Source organism: Molossus molossus, unplaced genomic scaffold (assembly GCF_014108415.1).
Source record: "Molossus molossus isolate mMolMol1 unplaced genomic scaffold, mMolMol1.p scaffold_m16_p_1, whole genome shotgun sequence".
Classification (NCBI taxonomy): Eukaryota; Metazoa; Chordata; class Mammalia; order Chiroptera; family Molossidae; genus Molossus; species Molossus molossus.
Window position 1 is genome coordinate 190,732,340 of NW_023425344.1, and position 17,905 is coordinate 190,750,244.

General features: G+C 41.9%; 1 protein-coding gene across 1 annotated transcript in view; it reads right to left on the reverse strand.

Moving 5' to 3' along the window:
• Positions 1-3,810: 3,810 nt before the first annotated feature.
• The window catches only part of ONECUT1 (one cut homeobox 1), a 40,269-nt gene continuing 26,174 nt past the window's right edge, over positions 3,811-17,905 (reverse strand). Inside the window, exon 2 of the mRNA XM_036240481.1 lies at positions 3,811-4,146. Within this exon, the coding sequence (XP_036096374.1) occupies positions 3,854-4,146 (293 nt within the window). The 3' untranslated portion in view covers positions 3,811-3,853. The remainder of the gene's footprint in view (positions 4,147-17,905) is intronic.

The following is a 17,905-nucleotide window of genomic DNA, read 5'->3' on the forward strand; positions in this document are numbered from 1 at the left end:
TTTTTTTACACGTGGAAGTAGCTATTTCTTACCTTCTGCTTCTTTGTCCTTTCTATTTAGGAAATAGTTACCAAATGCACTGTAAAGCTAACCACACCACAAGAATAATCCAGAAGGCCAAGCGCATCTCAAAATGGCCTCTGGTGTTTGAATGCACCCTAAACAACTAGATAGGACAGGGAGAAGTGCTTTCTCTTTGTTTGCTAAATGCATAGTTTTCATCCTTTATGTACAAAGAAGGGAGGACCTTTTTTAGGGAGGATGCCTTTATAGCTCATGTGAAAATGTCCTAGGACTCTTTGGTATAACAAAGTTTGCATTTAACCTGCAAAGATGGGTCATTCACCTGGGGTAGCAACGGGAGGGGCACGAGTCCAAATGTAGCATAGTGCGTTTTACTTTTTCTCCTGGAAAATTAATTATGCTTTTTTTGGGGGGAAGGGGGTAGAGTGAGTGACATGTTCAGTTAGAACTTCTGAATTTCCCCAAGCATTTTCTTTGGTTTTTGGGGTCTATTCCCGCTGCATCCAGGGCCCGGAACACTCAGTTCCCGACATCCAGAATTCTTTTACCTGAACATTTACTGAAGTCTGGGCTACTGGGGTGTCCAGACCTTTCTTTCTCTTGGCTCCCTTTCAAGGAAGCTTCTGTCGTGAGAGGACATATATGATTTATGGCCCCAAACAGTCTGACTTCCATTCTACAAAGGCAAAAAACCAAAACGTGTTATCTGAAGTGCAGTTTTGGAATAAACATACATACAAATAAAAGACTGAGATATCTTTTTAGGTGAATTTTGTTCAAGGACTGAGAAATGATGGGTGAACAGTAGTATGATCTACTCGGGTAGGGTAGGTATAGAGTCCGAGCCATAAATTAATGCTCTGCAACAGAACGGAAGCATTTTCCCTCGATGTGACATGCTGGAAGCAACAAAGAATCAGTCGTACATGATGGAATCAGTGTATTGCTTGTGAGAAGCTGAGTTTGTCTATTGTGATTTCTAAGAAGCAGAGGTTGTGAGGATGCTTAAATAGTCAAGTAAAAAAATTGCTCTTCAGGCTCGGATTTGTGCATCTGTTTATGAGAAAATATATCTCTAGGCCCTGAAATTGCATAATGGGTGCACATTCAATGCTGGTATGACAATTATCTTTGGTGTTAGCAAATAGAATCACAGGTTATTTTTCAAAAAACCATTATGGTGAGAGTATTAAAAATGTGGTAATATTCTTTGAGACTGTGTCTACACAGTACCAAAATAATTGGTTGAAAACTGAAAATGCAGTTAGATTAATTGGACAGGGCAATGTAGTAAAAATAAAGCAAAAAAAAAAACAAACCAAAAAACAACAAAAAAACCCACATTGTTGTCTGATTTCAACTTTTGTTTTTCCTGGGATACTGAATTTGGTAAGATTGGGTGTAGACACAGCTTGAATTTCCCTGCATTTAAAATTCTCATGTTTTAAATAAATAAGGCTTTCCTCCCTCCTAAAGTATAAATACATTATATAGCTGTACTCATGGCCCCTCTATTCCTGGAGAGAGAGAAAACGCAAACCGGTTTTTTCCTTTTAGTTTGTCACTGACAAGGTTGAATTTTTAGCAAATCTTGGACTGTGGCCATTGAAACAGTCTCTTTTAATAGCTGAATTGTCATTGTGCCATATTTAGAAGGGACAATTTTAAGCTGGAACTTGGGGCAAGATAAAGAAAATAGACAAAATGTGTCAAGGCAAATGCGCTCTTTCATTCCAGGGGGCGTGTGTGTGGGTTTCCGTTGCTCATTCCAAGCAGGCAGGAAGGAGACAGACGGTCGTTGGTTTGCCTCCTCTCTCCGGGTACCTGCCTCTTCTCGACTAGACCAGATGCTGAGAGGTGATCCTAAGGGGTTCGATTTTATTTCAAGATGGTTTAATTTTTTTTTTATAGCATTTTAATGACTCTCAATAAACAACTTATTGTTGAGATAACATTTAATTTTATATTTCTACTTAGATGTGCTAATTAATCAAGACTACCTAGTTCTTTACCTAATAGTACAAAACACATCCACTTATATGAGTGACAATTCAGTGGCATTCAGAGAGAATTTGGGGGGAGGGGAGAATCAAGTGATTCACTTGGGTACTACTAGTACAACTGTATTATCTTTTGGTGTTTTTTTGTTTTGATTTCTATAGCCCTAGTTAAGAGATTTGGGAAAATAGAAATTTAAATGTTTATATTTGGAGGTTTAGGTGTAGTTTTTATCTCTCCCTGTTAGAGTGGAATCTATGTTATAAAATTTCCAGCTTAATGCAGTAGCAAGAAAGAATGTAGTATGCTTTGGAGGCTTTGCTTAATGAAGTAAATAGCTGAACACCTACAGAACCTACAGCCTTGTCTTCCACTAGAATGCTGCCTTTTTCTACGTTCTATCATGTCTTGGTTGTATCTGTTATTTTTATTGATGTCCAAGTCATAAAATGTCTGGAATTAGCAATAAAACCAGTTTGATTATATTTTTAGAATGATTATAAATATCAGATAGTTCATTTTAATAATAAAGTTGGTCTGCTTACTTTGTGTGTTTGTAAATGGTGTCAACTGCATACAGCAAATTTGTCAAATTAATCTGAGTACGGAGTCCTTTATTCTGTGGTCTTTTTACTAAAAAGCATTACTTTAAATACATTTTCTAATTTAGTTACCTGCCCTGTTAAACTTAGTTTTCTAGTTTACAAATGGGATCCTGCTTTGGAAGATTTACCAGGTTTTGTCAGCCATACGCAGATTCTGGAATCATGTTTATATGTCTGCTTAAGCGACACTGACGGATCCCGACAGGGAGTGTGCCAACTGGATGTCCATGGGTCCGACCTCTCTGTTAGGCTAGCAACTGCTTCCCTGAAGCTACGTTCTTTCTTGCCAGTTCTGAAAACAAATATTTCAAATGCTTCAAGAGTCATAAATCATAGTCATGATTCTATGTGGCATGTGTATTACAGCTAGATCAGTTCATACGTATAACTTTACATAGTATTTTGTGTAAAAATAGCTTTGGTTATTAAAATCATTGCAATAAAATACCTGCACTATAATATTAAGTGTGTTCTTTGGTACCTAGGTGATTTTTTATTTTAATGGATGGACTCTTGTTTCATTTCTTAAAAAATATCTGAACATTCCTTAACAAACAAAGAGAATGCACTAGTTTAGGTGTCATTCAAATTTTCTTTGCTGGGTTTGAATCTGCATCTAGGTTGCGGGCCTGGCAGGTTCAAACAATTAGGCTAGACTAGTGAAATCACACTCCTAATCCAATGAACTCAGACAACCCCACACTGTTGGTTGCACTCCTACAGTACAACCCTTCCTGAAGACCAGCCCTGCCTAAGTCCCTAACCACTGGTGGTGTGTGTGTGTGTGTGTGTGTGTGTGTGTGTGTGTACACGCACGCACCCACACGCAGTACTGAGACACCATACACCTTCATGGCGCGGTGGAACAGATGAGAACGTCTGATCTTAAAAGAGGTCCACTCAATGGCTCAAAATCACTATGCTCCAAACCATGAAAACAGCCAAGCACAGTGAGAATGATCAAGGGTTGAAAGTGTGAGATCCAGTGGTGTTTTCCTGCTCATAATTTTTCTTGCCAAGTCGTCGCCCCGCTGAAGTGTGTGTCTCCGAACTAAGTCAGAATTCAGGTGAGCTAAGTCTTTGGTTTCTTTGGACTATAAATAACACTTTTTTTTTCCTTCTTCAAATATTTCTAAGTATAAACCTGCTATCTTGAGGTCCTGGTCTTTTAAAAATTTTTTTTATTTAAAGCTTTTCCACCGAGGTTTTAGTTTGTGGTTATTCCTTCATGCTTTGGTACAAGTGCTTGATGAAGAAGATGAGTTGCCTGAATTGGAGCTGCCCTCATCCTGCCATTTGTCCAGACTCCTCCTCCTTGCGTTCATGAAGAAGTTGCTGACGGTGCTCAACTCCAACCCCAGCTGCTGGGAAATGGTGATTTGCAATTCTTTGGATGGACGCTTGTTTTCCTTGAATATTGCATGTAGAGTTCGACGCTGGACATCTGTGAAGACCAACCTGGGTTTTTTGGGTGTGTTGCCTCTATCCTTCCCGTGTTCTTGCTCTTTCCTTTTGCACGCTGCAAAGAAACACAGAGGTGTTAGAACAAACTGCCTGGGGGAGTTAGGAGTGGAAAGGCAGAGCCAATAAGATGTGTTAGTCATTCCTCATGCTGGCTTTCTGCCTGCTGACCTCTGATTTTAGCACCGGGGGGTGGGGGGCAGTGCAATAAAATGCTGGAGAATCAGGAGAAGGTGGAGTTCTGTGAGTCCTGTGCATGAGTCCTGGCTTTGAGGCTTTGATAGTACCTGCATTTTGTCTGTGGTAAACCAGTTAGCCCCACCTGGGCCTCAGAGTCCACAACTGCAGAATATAGAATTTGGGCCAAACTTATTGTTTGCATTAAAAAAAATTTTTTTCTTTATTGATTTTAGAGAGAGAGGAAGGTATAGGGAGAGAGAGATAGAAACATCTATGAGAGAGAACATCGATTGGTTGCCTCCTGCATGCCCCCCACTGGGGATCAGGCCCACAACCTGGGCATGTGTCCTGACTGGGAATTTAACTGATGGCTTCTTGGTACATGGGTCGATGCTCAACCACTGAGCCACACCAGCTGGGTGAATTTTTTTTAAAACACCATCTGCAAAATGGGTATAAGAATACCTACCTGGCTGGGTTGTGGTAAGGATACAGGAAATAGTATATGTAAAAGTTTTTGTTAACTGAAGTGCTTTATAAGTACAAAGTCTGATCAGCGGGATGTGACTGCAGCCTTCAAAGGGTTTACAGTCTGCTGCTGGTAGAACACGAGGAGCCTAACTGAGAGTCTGGGTTCCCTCTGATCTTTGTTTCCTATGTGCTGAGACACTGTGTGCAGTGTCCTGTGACGCTCGTCCGACAGCAGTCTGCCGGTTCTCTAGTGGAACCAGGACTTGTGGAGATGTGAAGGCTGCTTCTCGCCGTCAGGACTGAACTTGTCACATTAGGCATATTCACCGTTGGGGTCTCTCTGGGTCTCCTTTTTGCTCTTTGTGAAAGACTTGCTCTTGGAGTGCCGCTTTGCCTCATCTCCCACTAAGAAGGTCCCTTCCCTGCTCATGCCTCTTGTATCATGAAGCTGCTTCTTGGCTATTAGAGCTATTCTGGAGACCATCCCAGTGTGGCCCTGGCCCCCAGGGTTTGGTGCTGGGTCTCTTCTCATCTCAGATGCCACACTCCTCTTTCTAGCCTAATGTGGCTCACTGGCTTCCATTGGCCAAAGGGGCACTACAGGCTGCCTTGCTAACACCCTCCCCCTACCCACTTTTCCACCATCAATCAATCCCCAAATAACTGTATAGCCCAGATGAAAACAGTGCTCTGGTTATGCTAATGCAATGTGCAGACCAGGCTTCTGTGCCCTGACACCCATCAGATTGTTGCTTCTCATCCCCTACCTCGGCAGTCCAGAGCAGACATTGCTATCTTTGCATCTGGTTGGCTATGCTCTGACGTGAGCTCCAACCACAGTGAGAGACAGGTGGCACATCTTCCTCGTGGAGGCAGGGACTGACGCCCTTTCACATGTCCTCAGACTCCAGTTAGCTGCCCTGCCCACTGCTGTCTCCTGCTCCACCTCCTGGCTCTTTGTATTCCAGGTCTTCAATTACTTTCTAGATGGTTCCCCACCTCTGGCAAGATGCACTCTCTGTGTTCTCTCTAGATAGCCCTGCTCCTCTGCCTGCCTCTACCTTTCATTTCTAACTGCTCCAGGTCCCGGATTTCAGAGTTCCCTTAAGGCCTTAAATGCCCACTAGTGCAAATTAGCTCAGCAATTGGATCAGCAGGAAAGCTAATGGGTGAAGGCCGAAGAAGCCACCAGTCTTTGGAGTACAATCTAGAGGTATCCAAGGTTTTTTAAAAACCATAAGCTACTTAGTAAAAAATGATTTGTGTGTACACTTACTAATACTATTTATTTATAAATTATATATACACATGTATTACTATATTATGCACATTATAAGGCATACACAAAACACACAAAAGTTTAAAGGGGTAAAATGAAAATAAAGAGACATGGAAATTCTCTTCTATGGATGCATTAACCTGCCCTGACCTGAGAGAATATTCACTGCACTGAGATTCCAAAATGGCAGCAGAGTGAATGGAAGCTACAAAGACCGTCTCCCAGGACCAGACTGGAATTACAACTAAAATAAAGACAAATCATCAGGAAAAAGCAGCAGAAGAGCAGCTTGCAAGGATCATATAACCAGGGACACTGACTCAGTCCTGGTAGGATTGCTGAGGTGAGAGAGGGGGGCTGAAAGCCCAAAGACAGCAGTGGCCTTACCTGTGAGCAGCACCCTCAGGTTAAACTCCCAAGCGACTCAACAGCCCAGATCCAGGACAGAGGCTAAAATAGCCACAGCCACTCACCTTGGGCTCCGGCAGAGGGAGGGTGGACTGGACTGGAACTGTGTGGGGACACTTGGGATTTGGAGGGTGCTCAGAGCGTTTGCTGAGTTGCAGCCATGCCGGACGGTGGCCATCTTACTTCTTCCCAGGGTTCTGGGGAGAGGCAGCGGCCCCTCACTTGGAGATTTAACCCCACCCAGGTGGGCCATTAAAATGCAAATTGAGGCTCATTAACAACCAGCATCTGCCTCACCTTCTAGAAATCCCCTTATGCGGAGCAAGTGAGGGAGTTTTTCATTCAACTGAGAATCCAAGGCTCTTCAAGTCAGCCCTACTGATAGCCTCCAGGCAAAAAGCTAGAGGATAACTGAACCATTCCTGGGCTAGCAACTCTAACCAGGAAAGTAAGACTTGACAGTGGTGTTTAACGTGGGTCCTCCATTGCTCATCCAAACCCAGGAGAGGTAGGCACAAACAGCAGAACACCAACACCCACAGAGAAAATTTGGCAGACTCCAAAGCCCACCGAGATAGCCAAAATGGTGAAACAAAGAAACAAAAGCCAAATGAAAGAACAAGAGACCTCTACTGAAGATGAGATAAATGTGGAGCAGTTAAGCAAGTTAACAGAGCTAGAATTCAGAGCCATGATCTTGAGGAAGCTCAACAGCATGAGTAAGGACATCAACACTATGAGTAAAGACATAGAAATGTTGAAAATCAACCAGTTGGAAATTAAAAACCACCAAAAATAAATCAAGAATTACATATCAGAAATAAAGAACACATTGGAAGGTTTAAACAGCAGAGTAGAGGAAGCTGAGGACCGGATCAGTGAATTAGAATACAGGGTAGAAAAAATCACCCAGCCCTGGCCGGTTTGGCTCAGCGGTTAGAGCGTCAGCCTGCGGTACAGAGAGACCCCGGTTCAGTTCCTGCTAAGGGCACGTACCTCGGTTGCAGTTTGTCCCCGGCCCTGGTTGGTCGTGCGGGTGGCAACCACTCGATGTGTCCCTTCACATCGATGTTTCTCTCTCTCTCTCTTCCTCTCTCTCTCTCCCACTAAGTGTCCTTGGGTGAGGATGAAAGAAAGAAAGAAAGAAAGAAAGAAAGAAAGAAAAGAAAAAATCACCCAATCAGAAAACCAAAAGGAAAAACAATGAAAAAACAGGAAGACAGCTTAAGAGAACTGTGGAACAACTGGAAACATAATAATATTCGCATCATCAGAGTCCCAGAAGAAGAAGAAAACGAGCAAGGGTTAGAGAATATATTTGAAGAAATAGTGACAGAAAACTCCTAACTTGGTGAAGGAAGAAGGTATTCAAATTCAAGAAGCACAGAGAGCCCCAAGTTAGAAGAACCCAAACAGGCCCACACCAAAACACATAGTAATTAAAATGCCAAAAATTAAAGACAAAGAGAGAATCCTAAAAGCAGCAAGAAATAAGCAACAGGTTACCTACAAAGGAACCCCCATAAGGCTCTCAGCTGACTTCTCAACAGAAACACTACAGGTCAGAAGGAAATGGCATAAAGTAATCAAGGTCTTGAAAAACAAGGATCTGAATCCAAGACTACTCTACCCAGCAAGGCTATCATTCAAAATAGAAGGTCTAATAAAGACCTTTCCAGACAAAAAAAAGGCTAAGGGAATACATTAGCACCAAACCAGCACTGCAAGAAATGTTAAAAGGACTACTGTAATTAGTAGAAGAAACAGGAAGAAAAATATAACCAAACTAAACAAAAATGGCACAAAATAAGTACATATCAATAATCACCTTAAAAGTAAATGGACTGAATGTTCCGATAAAAAGACACAGAGTAGCTGATTGGATAAGAAAGCATGACTATCTATATGTTGTTTACAAGAGACCCACCTCACAACAAAAGACTCACATAAGTTGAAAGTGAAGGGATGGAAAAAAATCTTCCAAGCAAACAGAAAGGAAAAAAAAGGTGGGGTAGCAATACACGTATCTGATAAAATAGATTTCAAAATAAAGGCCATAACTAGAGACATAGAAGGGCACTACATAATATTGAAAGGATCTATCCAACAGGAAGATATAACCTTGATAAACATATATGCACCCAATATAGGAGCACCAAAATATATTAAAAATCTTCTGGAGGACTTCAAAGGAGAAATTGATAGCAATACAATCATAGCAGGGGACTTCAACACCCCGCTGACATCACTTGATAGATCCTCTAGACAAAAAAATTACCAAGGAAACAGAGACTCTAAATGAAGCACTAGACCAAATGGATTTAATAGATATCTACAGAGAATTACACCCCAAAGCTACAGAATTCACATTCTTCTCAAGTGCACATGGGACATTCTCAAAGATAGACCACATGTTAGGACACAAACTAAGCCTCTACAAATTTAAGAAGATTGAAATTATATCAAGCATCTTCTCAGATCATAATGGCATGAAACTAGAAATCAATTGCAACAAAAACATGCAAAGACATTTGAACACATGGAGGCTAAATAGCATGTTATTAAACAACGAATGGGTTACCGAGGATATCAAGGAAGAAATAAAAAACTTTCTGGAGACCAATGAAAATGAACACACAACAGCACAAAATCTATGGGATGCGGTGAAAGCAGTTCTGAGAGGGAAGTTCATAGCACTACAGGCCTACCTCAAGAAACAAGAAAAATCTCTAATAGACTGTCTAACCTCACAACTTAAACAATGAGAAAGCAAACAAAAAGAAAACCCCAGAGCAAGTAGAAGGAAGGAAATAGTAAATATCAGAGCAGAAATAAATGACATAGAGTCCAATAAAACAATTCAAAAAATCAATGAAACAAAGAGCTGGTTTTCCGAAAGGATAAACAAGATCGATGGACCCTTAGCTAGACTCACCAAGAAACAAAGAGAGAGAACCCAAATACACAAAATCAGAAATGAAAGAGGAAAGGTAACAACTGACACCACAGAAATACAAAAGATCATTAACTACTACTATGAACAATTATATAGCAACAAATTTGACAATCTAAGCAAAATGGACAAATTTCTAGAAACACATAGTCTCCCAAAATTGGACCGGGAAGAGATAGAAAACTTGAACAGACCAATAACAACTAAGGAAATTGAAGAGGTAATCAAGATTCTCCTGGCAAACAAAAGCCCAGGCCTGGATGGCTTCACGGGGGAGTTTTACAGAACATTCAAGAAAGAACTAACACCCATTCTCCTCAAACTATTTCAAAAAATTCAAGAAGAAGGAAGACTTCCAAACTAATTTTATGAGGCTAGCATAATTCTAATTCCAAAACCAGAAAAAGACACTACAAAGAAAGAAAATTACAGGCCAATATCCCTGATGAACATAGATGCCAAAATCCTGAACAAAATACTAGCAAATCAAATCCAGCAATACATCAAAACAATTATTCATCATGACCAAGTGGGATTCATCCCAGGGATGCAAGGCTGGTACAATATTCACAAATCAATGAATGTGATACACCACATAAATAAAGTGAATAAAAACCACATGATCATATCAATAGATGCTGAAAAAGTATTCGACAAAATCCAGCATCCATTTCTGATAAAAACGTTCAGCAATGTGGGAATACAGGGATCATATCTCGACATAATAAAGGCCATATAGGAAAGACCTACAGCCAACATCATACTCAATGGGCAGAAACTAAAAGCATTTCCCTTAGAACAGAAACAAGACAGGGATACCCACTTTTGCCACTCTTATTTAACATAGTACTGGAAGTCTTAGCCACAGCAATTAGACATGAAGAAAAAATAAAAAAGATCCAAATTGGAAAATAAAAAGTGAAACTGTCATTATTTGCAGATGACATGATATTATACATAGAAAACCCTAGAGACTCCATCAAAAATCTACTAGACTTAATAAATAGATTTCGCAAAGCAGCAGGATACAAAATTAATATCAAGAAATCAATGGCATTCTTATACACCAATGATGAACTCACAGAAAGAGAAACTAAAAAAAAATCCCATTTATCATCATGGCAAAAAAAAGTACGATACCTAGGAATAAACTAACCAAAGAAGTAAAGGACCTATTTGCAGAAAACTACAGGACATTGAAAAAAGAAATTGAGCCCTGGCCGGTTTGGCTCAGAGGTTGGAGTGTCGGCCTGTGGTACAGAGAGACCCGGGTTCAGTTCCCACTAAGGGCACGTACCTCGGTTGCAGTTAGTCCCCGGCCCTGGTTGGTCGTGCGGGTGGCAGCCACTCGATGTGTCCCTTCACATTGATGTTTCTCTCTCTCTCTCTTCCTCTCTCTCCCTCCCACTCTATCTGAACAAAAAATGGAAAAATATCCTCGGGTGAGGATAAAAAAAAAAAAGAAAAGAAAAAAGAAATCGAGAAAGATATAAAAAGTGGAAGCACATACCTTGTTCATGGACTGAAAGAATTAACATCATTAAAATGTCCATATTACCCAAAGCAATCTATAGATCCAATGCAATCCCCATTAAAATACTAATGACATATTTCACAGAACTAGAACAAATACTTCAATAGTTCATATGGAACCAAAAAAGACCCCAAATAGCCACAGCAATCTTGAAAAAGAAGGACAAAGTAGGTGGGATCACAATACCAAATATCAGGTTATACTACAAAGCTACTGTAATCAAAACAGCCTGGTACTGGCACAAGAACAGGCATATAGACCAGTGGAACAGAATAGAAAACCCAGAAACTGACCTAAGACATTATGCTCAATTAATATTTGACAAATGAGGCAAGAACATACAATGGAGTAAAGACAGCCTCTTTAATAAATGGTGTTGGGAAAATTGGACAGTTACATGCAAAAAAATGAAACTAGACCATCAACTTACACCATACACAAAAATAAAGTCAAAATGGATAAAAGACTTAAATGTGACCTGTGAATCCATAAAAATTCTAGAAGAAAATGTAGGCAACAAAATTTTGGACATCATAGGCAGCAGAATTTTTACTGATACATCACCTAAGGCAACAGAAACAAAGGAAAAATGAACACATGGGACTACATCAAACTCAAAAGCTTCTGCACAGCAAAAGAAACAACCATCAAAATGGAAAGGGAACCCACTGTATGGGAGAGCATAATTGCCAATAATATATCAGATAAGGGGTTAATTTCCAAAATATATAGAGTACTCATACAACTCAACAAAAGGAAGACAAACCCAATTAAAAATTGGGCGGAGGAGCTGAATAGACACCTCTCCAAATGACATACAAATGGCCAAAAGACATATCAAGAAATGCTCAACATCACTAATCATCAGAGAGATGCAAATTAAAACAACAATGAGGTATCACTTTACACCTGTCAGAATGGCCACCATCAACAAATCATCCAACAACAAAGGCTGGCAGGGGTGTGGAGAAAAGGGGATTCTAGTACACTGCTGGAGGGAATGCAGAATGGTGCAGCCACTATGGAAAACAATATGGTGTTACCTCAAAAAATTAAAAATTGAACTGCCATTTGACTCAGTGATCCCACTTCTAGGAATATACCCTAAGAAGCCTGAAACACCAATCAGAAAGAATATATGTACCCCTATGTTCATAGCAGCACTATTTACAATAGCTAAGATCTGGAAACAGCCCAAGTGTCCATCAGTAGACAAATGCCTAACAAAGCAGTGGTACATATACACAATGGAGTACTATGCAGCTGTAAGAAAGAAAGATCTCTTATCCTTTGAGATGACATGGAGGGACCTGGAAAGTATTATCCTAAGCGAAACAAGCCAAGCAGAAAAAGACAAATACTATATGATCTCACTTATTTGTGGAATATAATGAACATAACAGTCTGAGAAATAGGGTAGACCCAGAGACATGGAAGTAGGGTACAGACTGACAACCCTCAGAAGAGGGGGTGGTGGGGGAAGGGAAGAGAGAAACCACAGAACTTATATGCATGTACGCATAACCAATGGACATAGACAACAAAGCCGGGGACAGGGTGGGGGGAATGGGGAGGAGGGTGTCAATGGGGTAAAAAAGGAAAAACAAACATCTGTAACAAAAATAAAAAATAAAAATCTTGTTAATAATAAAAAAAAGAGAGAATATTCACTGTACTGAAGGAACCACTGATCCCATCATAGAAAATATAGTGTAGGAACTGAATAATGAACATAAGGGAAGACCTCAGTTATAAAAGAGAGATTTGGAGGCAAGTCAGGCCACATGGTGCCTTTGATAACACATCCCGTAGGTCATGGGTACATCCCTTTCCCAACAGTATCAACATAATGGCAAGTATTTATTCACCCACAGAGCATTGACAGCTGTACACCAAACCAGCTGAATTTCCCCAGAGTCCCTCCCCCAGGGACCTACAGCCCTCATTGAACAACTAGATTAAGTCCCTGAAAAAAAAGCTGACTAGACAGAAACTCCAGTTAATTTGAGTCAGTCCATGTAGACGTAGCTTTATACAAGACTGATGTGCACGGCTGAGTCATTCATTCACACTTGAAGATGAATATGACACAGACTTGACTCTTAAGGAGGTCAGTCTTATGGTCACGTGAGGAAATAACTGCAAGTGTAGAAAAAGAGTATACAGGATATTACCTCTGCTTGAGGATATTAAGGAAGACATCACAGGGGAGGGTGTGTGTACACTGGGCCCCGAAGGATGAAGAGGAGTTTGCTAGTGAGAGAAGTGGGACAAACTCATACTCAGCAGGTGGAGCAGCATTCATGAAGGACTGGTAAGTATTAGTAGATTGGTATTAGTGGGGCAGGCAGGCAGAGATCAGAACCTAATTATCTTGTAGATAAGGAGGAGCAATTGAAAGGTTATGAGTAAGGGTGTAGTGCGATTAAACTTGGGTTTAGAAAAAATCTGGTGGTGTCATGAAGGATGTATTGATACATGGAGGATGTATTGAAAAGCAGCAAGATTAGGGCACAGGATGCTGTTATGCCACCCTGATCCCCTCAGGACTAAGGCACTCATTCTTCCACCTGCTGGAAGACTTGGTGGTTGGTGGCTCTCAGTCGAGGTCTGTTCTGAGAATTGCCCTTGGCTACCCTGGGGTGAGGAAGAGAGGTTGGTATAGATGGCAGAGATTAAGAGTAGAAATGTGTTGGTTTAAGGTCCCCAACTCCGGCCCCTTGCATCAAGTTGGGACAACTCTAAAGGGTCATCCAGTTCCGCAGTGCTCTGTAGGACTGATTGAAGCTACCCTTGCAACTACACTGACATTCGACTTCTCCCTCTGCCTGGTCTTACCATCCCTTCACCCCTACCTCCCACAGGGGCTATTCCCCAAAGCTTCCTCCGATTATCTTCCTGTATGTATGTTTCAGAAATCCAGAGTCTTTCCCCCGGAAAACCTAACTTAAATGGAAGCCATTAGAAAACATGAGGACCCCAAAGTAGACAATGGCAATTGAAGATGCAGTACAGGGAGCAAATTCAAGATCTTCTTGGAATGTAGAAGGAATTAAGAGGACTTAACACCACCTGGCTTGGAGGATGGCGTTCAGCACATCTTCCAGGTGTCTGGTTGGATGGTAGTAATGAGGCCATTGGGAAATGCAGGCGGAGAAGTGAATCTTATGAGGGCAGTAATCACTTGTATGTGGGACAAACTGCATGTGAAGTGCTTGTTGGACATTCTGTTAAAGATCTCCAATAGGTGGTTGTCCAGCAGACAGCACGATATATGGGGTCTGTAGCTCAGGGGAGAGGTTGGGTTAGGAACAGAGACTGGGAAGTCATTAGGGCTCTAGGTGGTAATTACATAGACGGCATACCTGTGGAAAAGTAAATAACTGAGCACTGGGTGCGGACTCAAGGTATTTATCATTTGAAAGGCGGAGTGAAGGGAAATCACAAAGATACCCATTTTCCACCTAACCAGGGTGTATGTCTGCCTGACTTCCATCTGGCCCTCAGCGTTTGCCAGGGCGGAATGGGCTGAAGCTGCTTCTGAGCCGGCGTGTCTCCAACGGCATCCAAGGAATATCTCAGACGGGCTCCTTGAAACGATGGTTTGTAGGCCAAGAACACTTACAAAACCTACTATATACAGCCTCCTCCTCAAAATTCATAATATGTGTTAGCACATGTAATTCTGTTTCCCAAATTTTAACCCTGGAATCCTTTCTGGTGGTGACTGTCTATTAATGTCTCCTACAAGACTAATGTTGGGGAAACACAGTTTGGAAGCTCCTGCCCCGAGCTCTCCAGCACTGCAGACGGCACAGTATCAGAATGTGGGAGGCAAACTCTCCCAGAGCAGAGAGCCTGACTGACTTTTCTACGATGCAGGGCCTCTCTGCAGAAGTTGGAGCTGCTGAATATGAAAGCAGAGATATCGGTAGTCTAGAGAGTGGACTAAAGCTGGTTGAGAGTCCCTGGGTGACCTCAACAAGTAGGCTAGGAGGAACAACCCTCAGAAATAAAATCATACTTCTGGAAGCTTGTATAGAACTATAGCTGTTAGGACCAGTAAGAGCATATGAATGAAAGCAATGATTTGGAATTTCCATGGAATTATTTCAGGGTGCAGATGACCTGTTCTAAGGTGAGAAACCACCAGCTGGGGGCCCGGAGAGTCCACACAGGGTGCAACTTGAGAGAAAGAGAGAGAAGGAAGCTCGAGTGGAGCACAGCAGGTACTGCTGCTTAGGGAACGGCAATACGTGTGTTTTAGGTGAAAGTGATGCTCCGTGTGTGGGTATACAGTTTCCATGAAAAATAGACAAGTATTTGCCATAGAACTGGATTTATGGGAAGAGGATTCCTCTTGTCTGTGAAAGGCAATACTGAAGAGGAAGATGACCTGTCATGAGTCTCCTCTGTGAAGGCGGGGAAGCAAATGTTATCTTCAAGATGCAGTGGCAAAGTGTAGTGGGGGCTTTCTCAGGCAACTGTGACCTTCTTTATGGTGACATCACCCGCAGTGAGTCCTATGTGGGAGGCAGAAGGAGGCACGAAAGTTGGTAAAAGGCAGAGCATGACTTTGTGCACTATGGAACAAAAGATTAGAGAGAATTATTTTAAAAGGCAGCACACGAGGTGTGGACAAAGGACAGAGACTTTCATTTCAGGCATATCCGTGGCCTGTGCTTTATCCATTATTTGACGAGACAGAGCCAAGGCTATTTCACGAAATATGACTTCTGCAAGATGTTGAAAGGTATTTCATGATCAATGAGTTTTTGAGGTCAGTCAATTTGGGAAAGGCTGAGTTAATTGATGACTAAACCAGCTTCTTTAATGCAGGACTTCTCAGAGCCTTTAATATGCTAATGTGCACTGATACTTTCTAGCTTATGGTGTCTCCCAAACTTATTTGATTAAGGAACTCAATTCAGAGATTTCTCTTAGGAGTGGCATTGCTGAGAACAGTGTTTTCTCAATGTGTGGTAGGCAGACCTGAAGCAGGATCAGTACAGAAAACAGAATTAGCAGTTAGAAATTTTTGTGGTGGTTTGACATTACTGCAACATTCAAGTATGTGATTGTTGTTCTAGGAATAATTTTTCATTGTATTATCAAAATTATTGGTCCAGGGCAGATGGAAATTAAAAACAAAAAACTAGCCCTGGCTGGTTTGGCTCAGTGGTTACAGCGTTGACCAGCGGACCAAAGGGTTGAAGGTTCAATTCTGGTTCAGTGCATGTACCTTGGTTGCGGTTCAGACCCCAGCGCTGGTCGGGATTGTGCGAGAGGCAACCAGGAAAGTGTGTCCCTCTCACGTCAATGTTTCTCTTCCTCCCTCTTTCTCCCTCCCTCCCACTCTATCTGAAGATAAATAGAAAAATATCCTTGGGTGAGGATTAAAAACAACAACAACAACAAAACAGAAACAAACAACTAGTCCTTCACTACGTAGAGCTTAAGAAGCCTTGTCTCAGAACACTTTGTAAAACATGGTATACACTAGCATCCTACAATGAGCTATTAGCCAAGCATTTGTGTAACCAACTTATATCAATTTTCCCAATTTAATGACACAAAAGACTTTACAACATCTAAAGTGCTGATCGAGCAACACAAAAGTCTGCCAAGAACTTGTCTGGGAATATGTGGGCACGGGCATACAGCCTGGAAGACACTTACAAAGCCGGATAGATTTATAATACAACTTCTCAAGTGAACCCGGACACACAGGACACTAGCTCAAGTCCCAGCTCTGTGGGGCTGATAGATGTGTGATATTGGGCACGTCCTTCATCTTCTCCGAGCCTTAGTTTACTCAGCTGCAGAACAGAGGAAATGGCCTTCTTTCCTCACAGGACTGTAATAAGCATTAAACAAGATAAAAATGTTGAGATAATTATTAAAACTAAACCCTTGCGGAGCATTCTAGATGTTTGCAAATTAATTTTCTAATGCTTTCTTCCTTCTTTAGTCAAGGTGCAAGTATACATATTGAACTGACACAGCAGGCTGGAACATTTGCTTTGTCTCCAGCCTGTGGTATGAAGTGGGACACATCCCATGGTCTCTTTCTCTGCATCCTTTAAATGAGCAGGTTGTTATCTACGGCCCCCGCGGGCGCAAACGCCCTGAGTCAATGAATGCCAGGTTGCAATATCTCCTGGTTTCCGGTCCATTTAAAAATTTCCAAGGTAGCCCTGGCCGGGTGGCTCAGTTGGTTGGAGCATTGTCCTGTGCATCAAAAGGTTGTGGGTTCGATTCCCGGTCAGGGCACAGACCTAGGTTTCGGGTGCGACCCTAGTTGGGGTGCATATGAAGTCAACCATTGTTTCTCTCTCTCTTTCCCCTTCCCCTCTCTGAAATCAATAAACATATCCTCAGGTGAGGATTAAAAAGAAATGTTTCAAGGTAACTGTAGTCTGTCTTTTAGAGTATGTACCCACAATGTTTACTTCTCCACGGCACCCTGGCCACCCTGTGGCTTCTCGGGAAGAGCAGGGACACCCGCCAGTCCTGCAGACAGTCCAGGTCCACGTCCGTCTGAATGAAGGTGATAGAACACAAACTCACGCTCCTCACAGCTGCTCTCACTTTCTGAATGTATGAGCTTTACAGATGAAAACAGATACCGCCCCCACTCCCGCAGACCCTGCGGACAGTTAAGCACCTGCCTTCCTAGGACTCTGAGCCATTAAACAGTAGTTGGTTTGTATGTTTAGCAAGTTTCTACTTTTTAAATTAAAATTGTAGGACAACTTATTTAACTCGTTTCCTGGCATTCTCAGTCTGCTTGTCCCCGAGTCGGCTGCTTCTCGGAGGATGGAACCGTGGGTTCGAGCGAGCTGTCTTCTTGGGGGCAATGTACTTACTGAAAGTGCCTCGAGGGTCCAGGTATGGTGAGAGCGTTCTCCACAGTCCTGCTCGATCAGGGAGGACGCTTCTCTAAAAAGCACTACACTAGTTGTTCAGAACTTCTGGGTTCTGAACCAAGT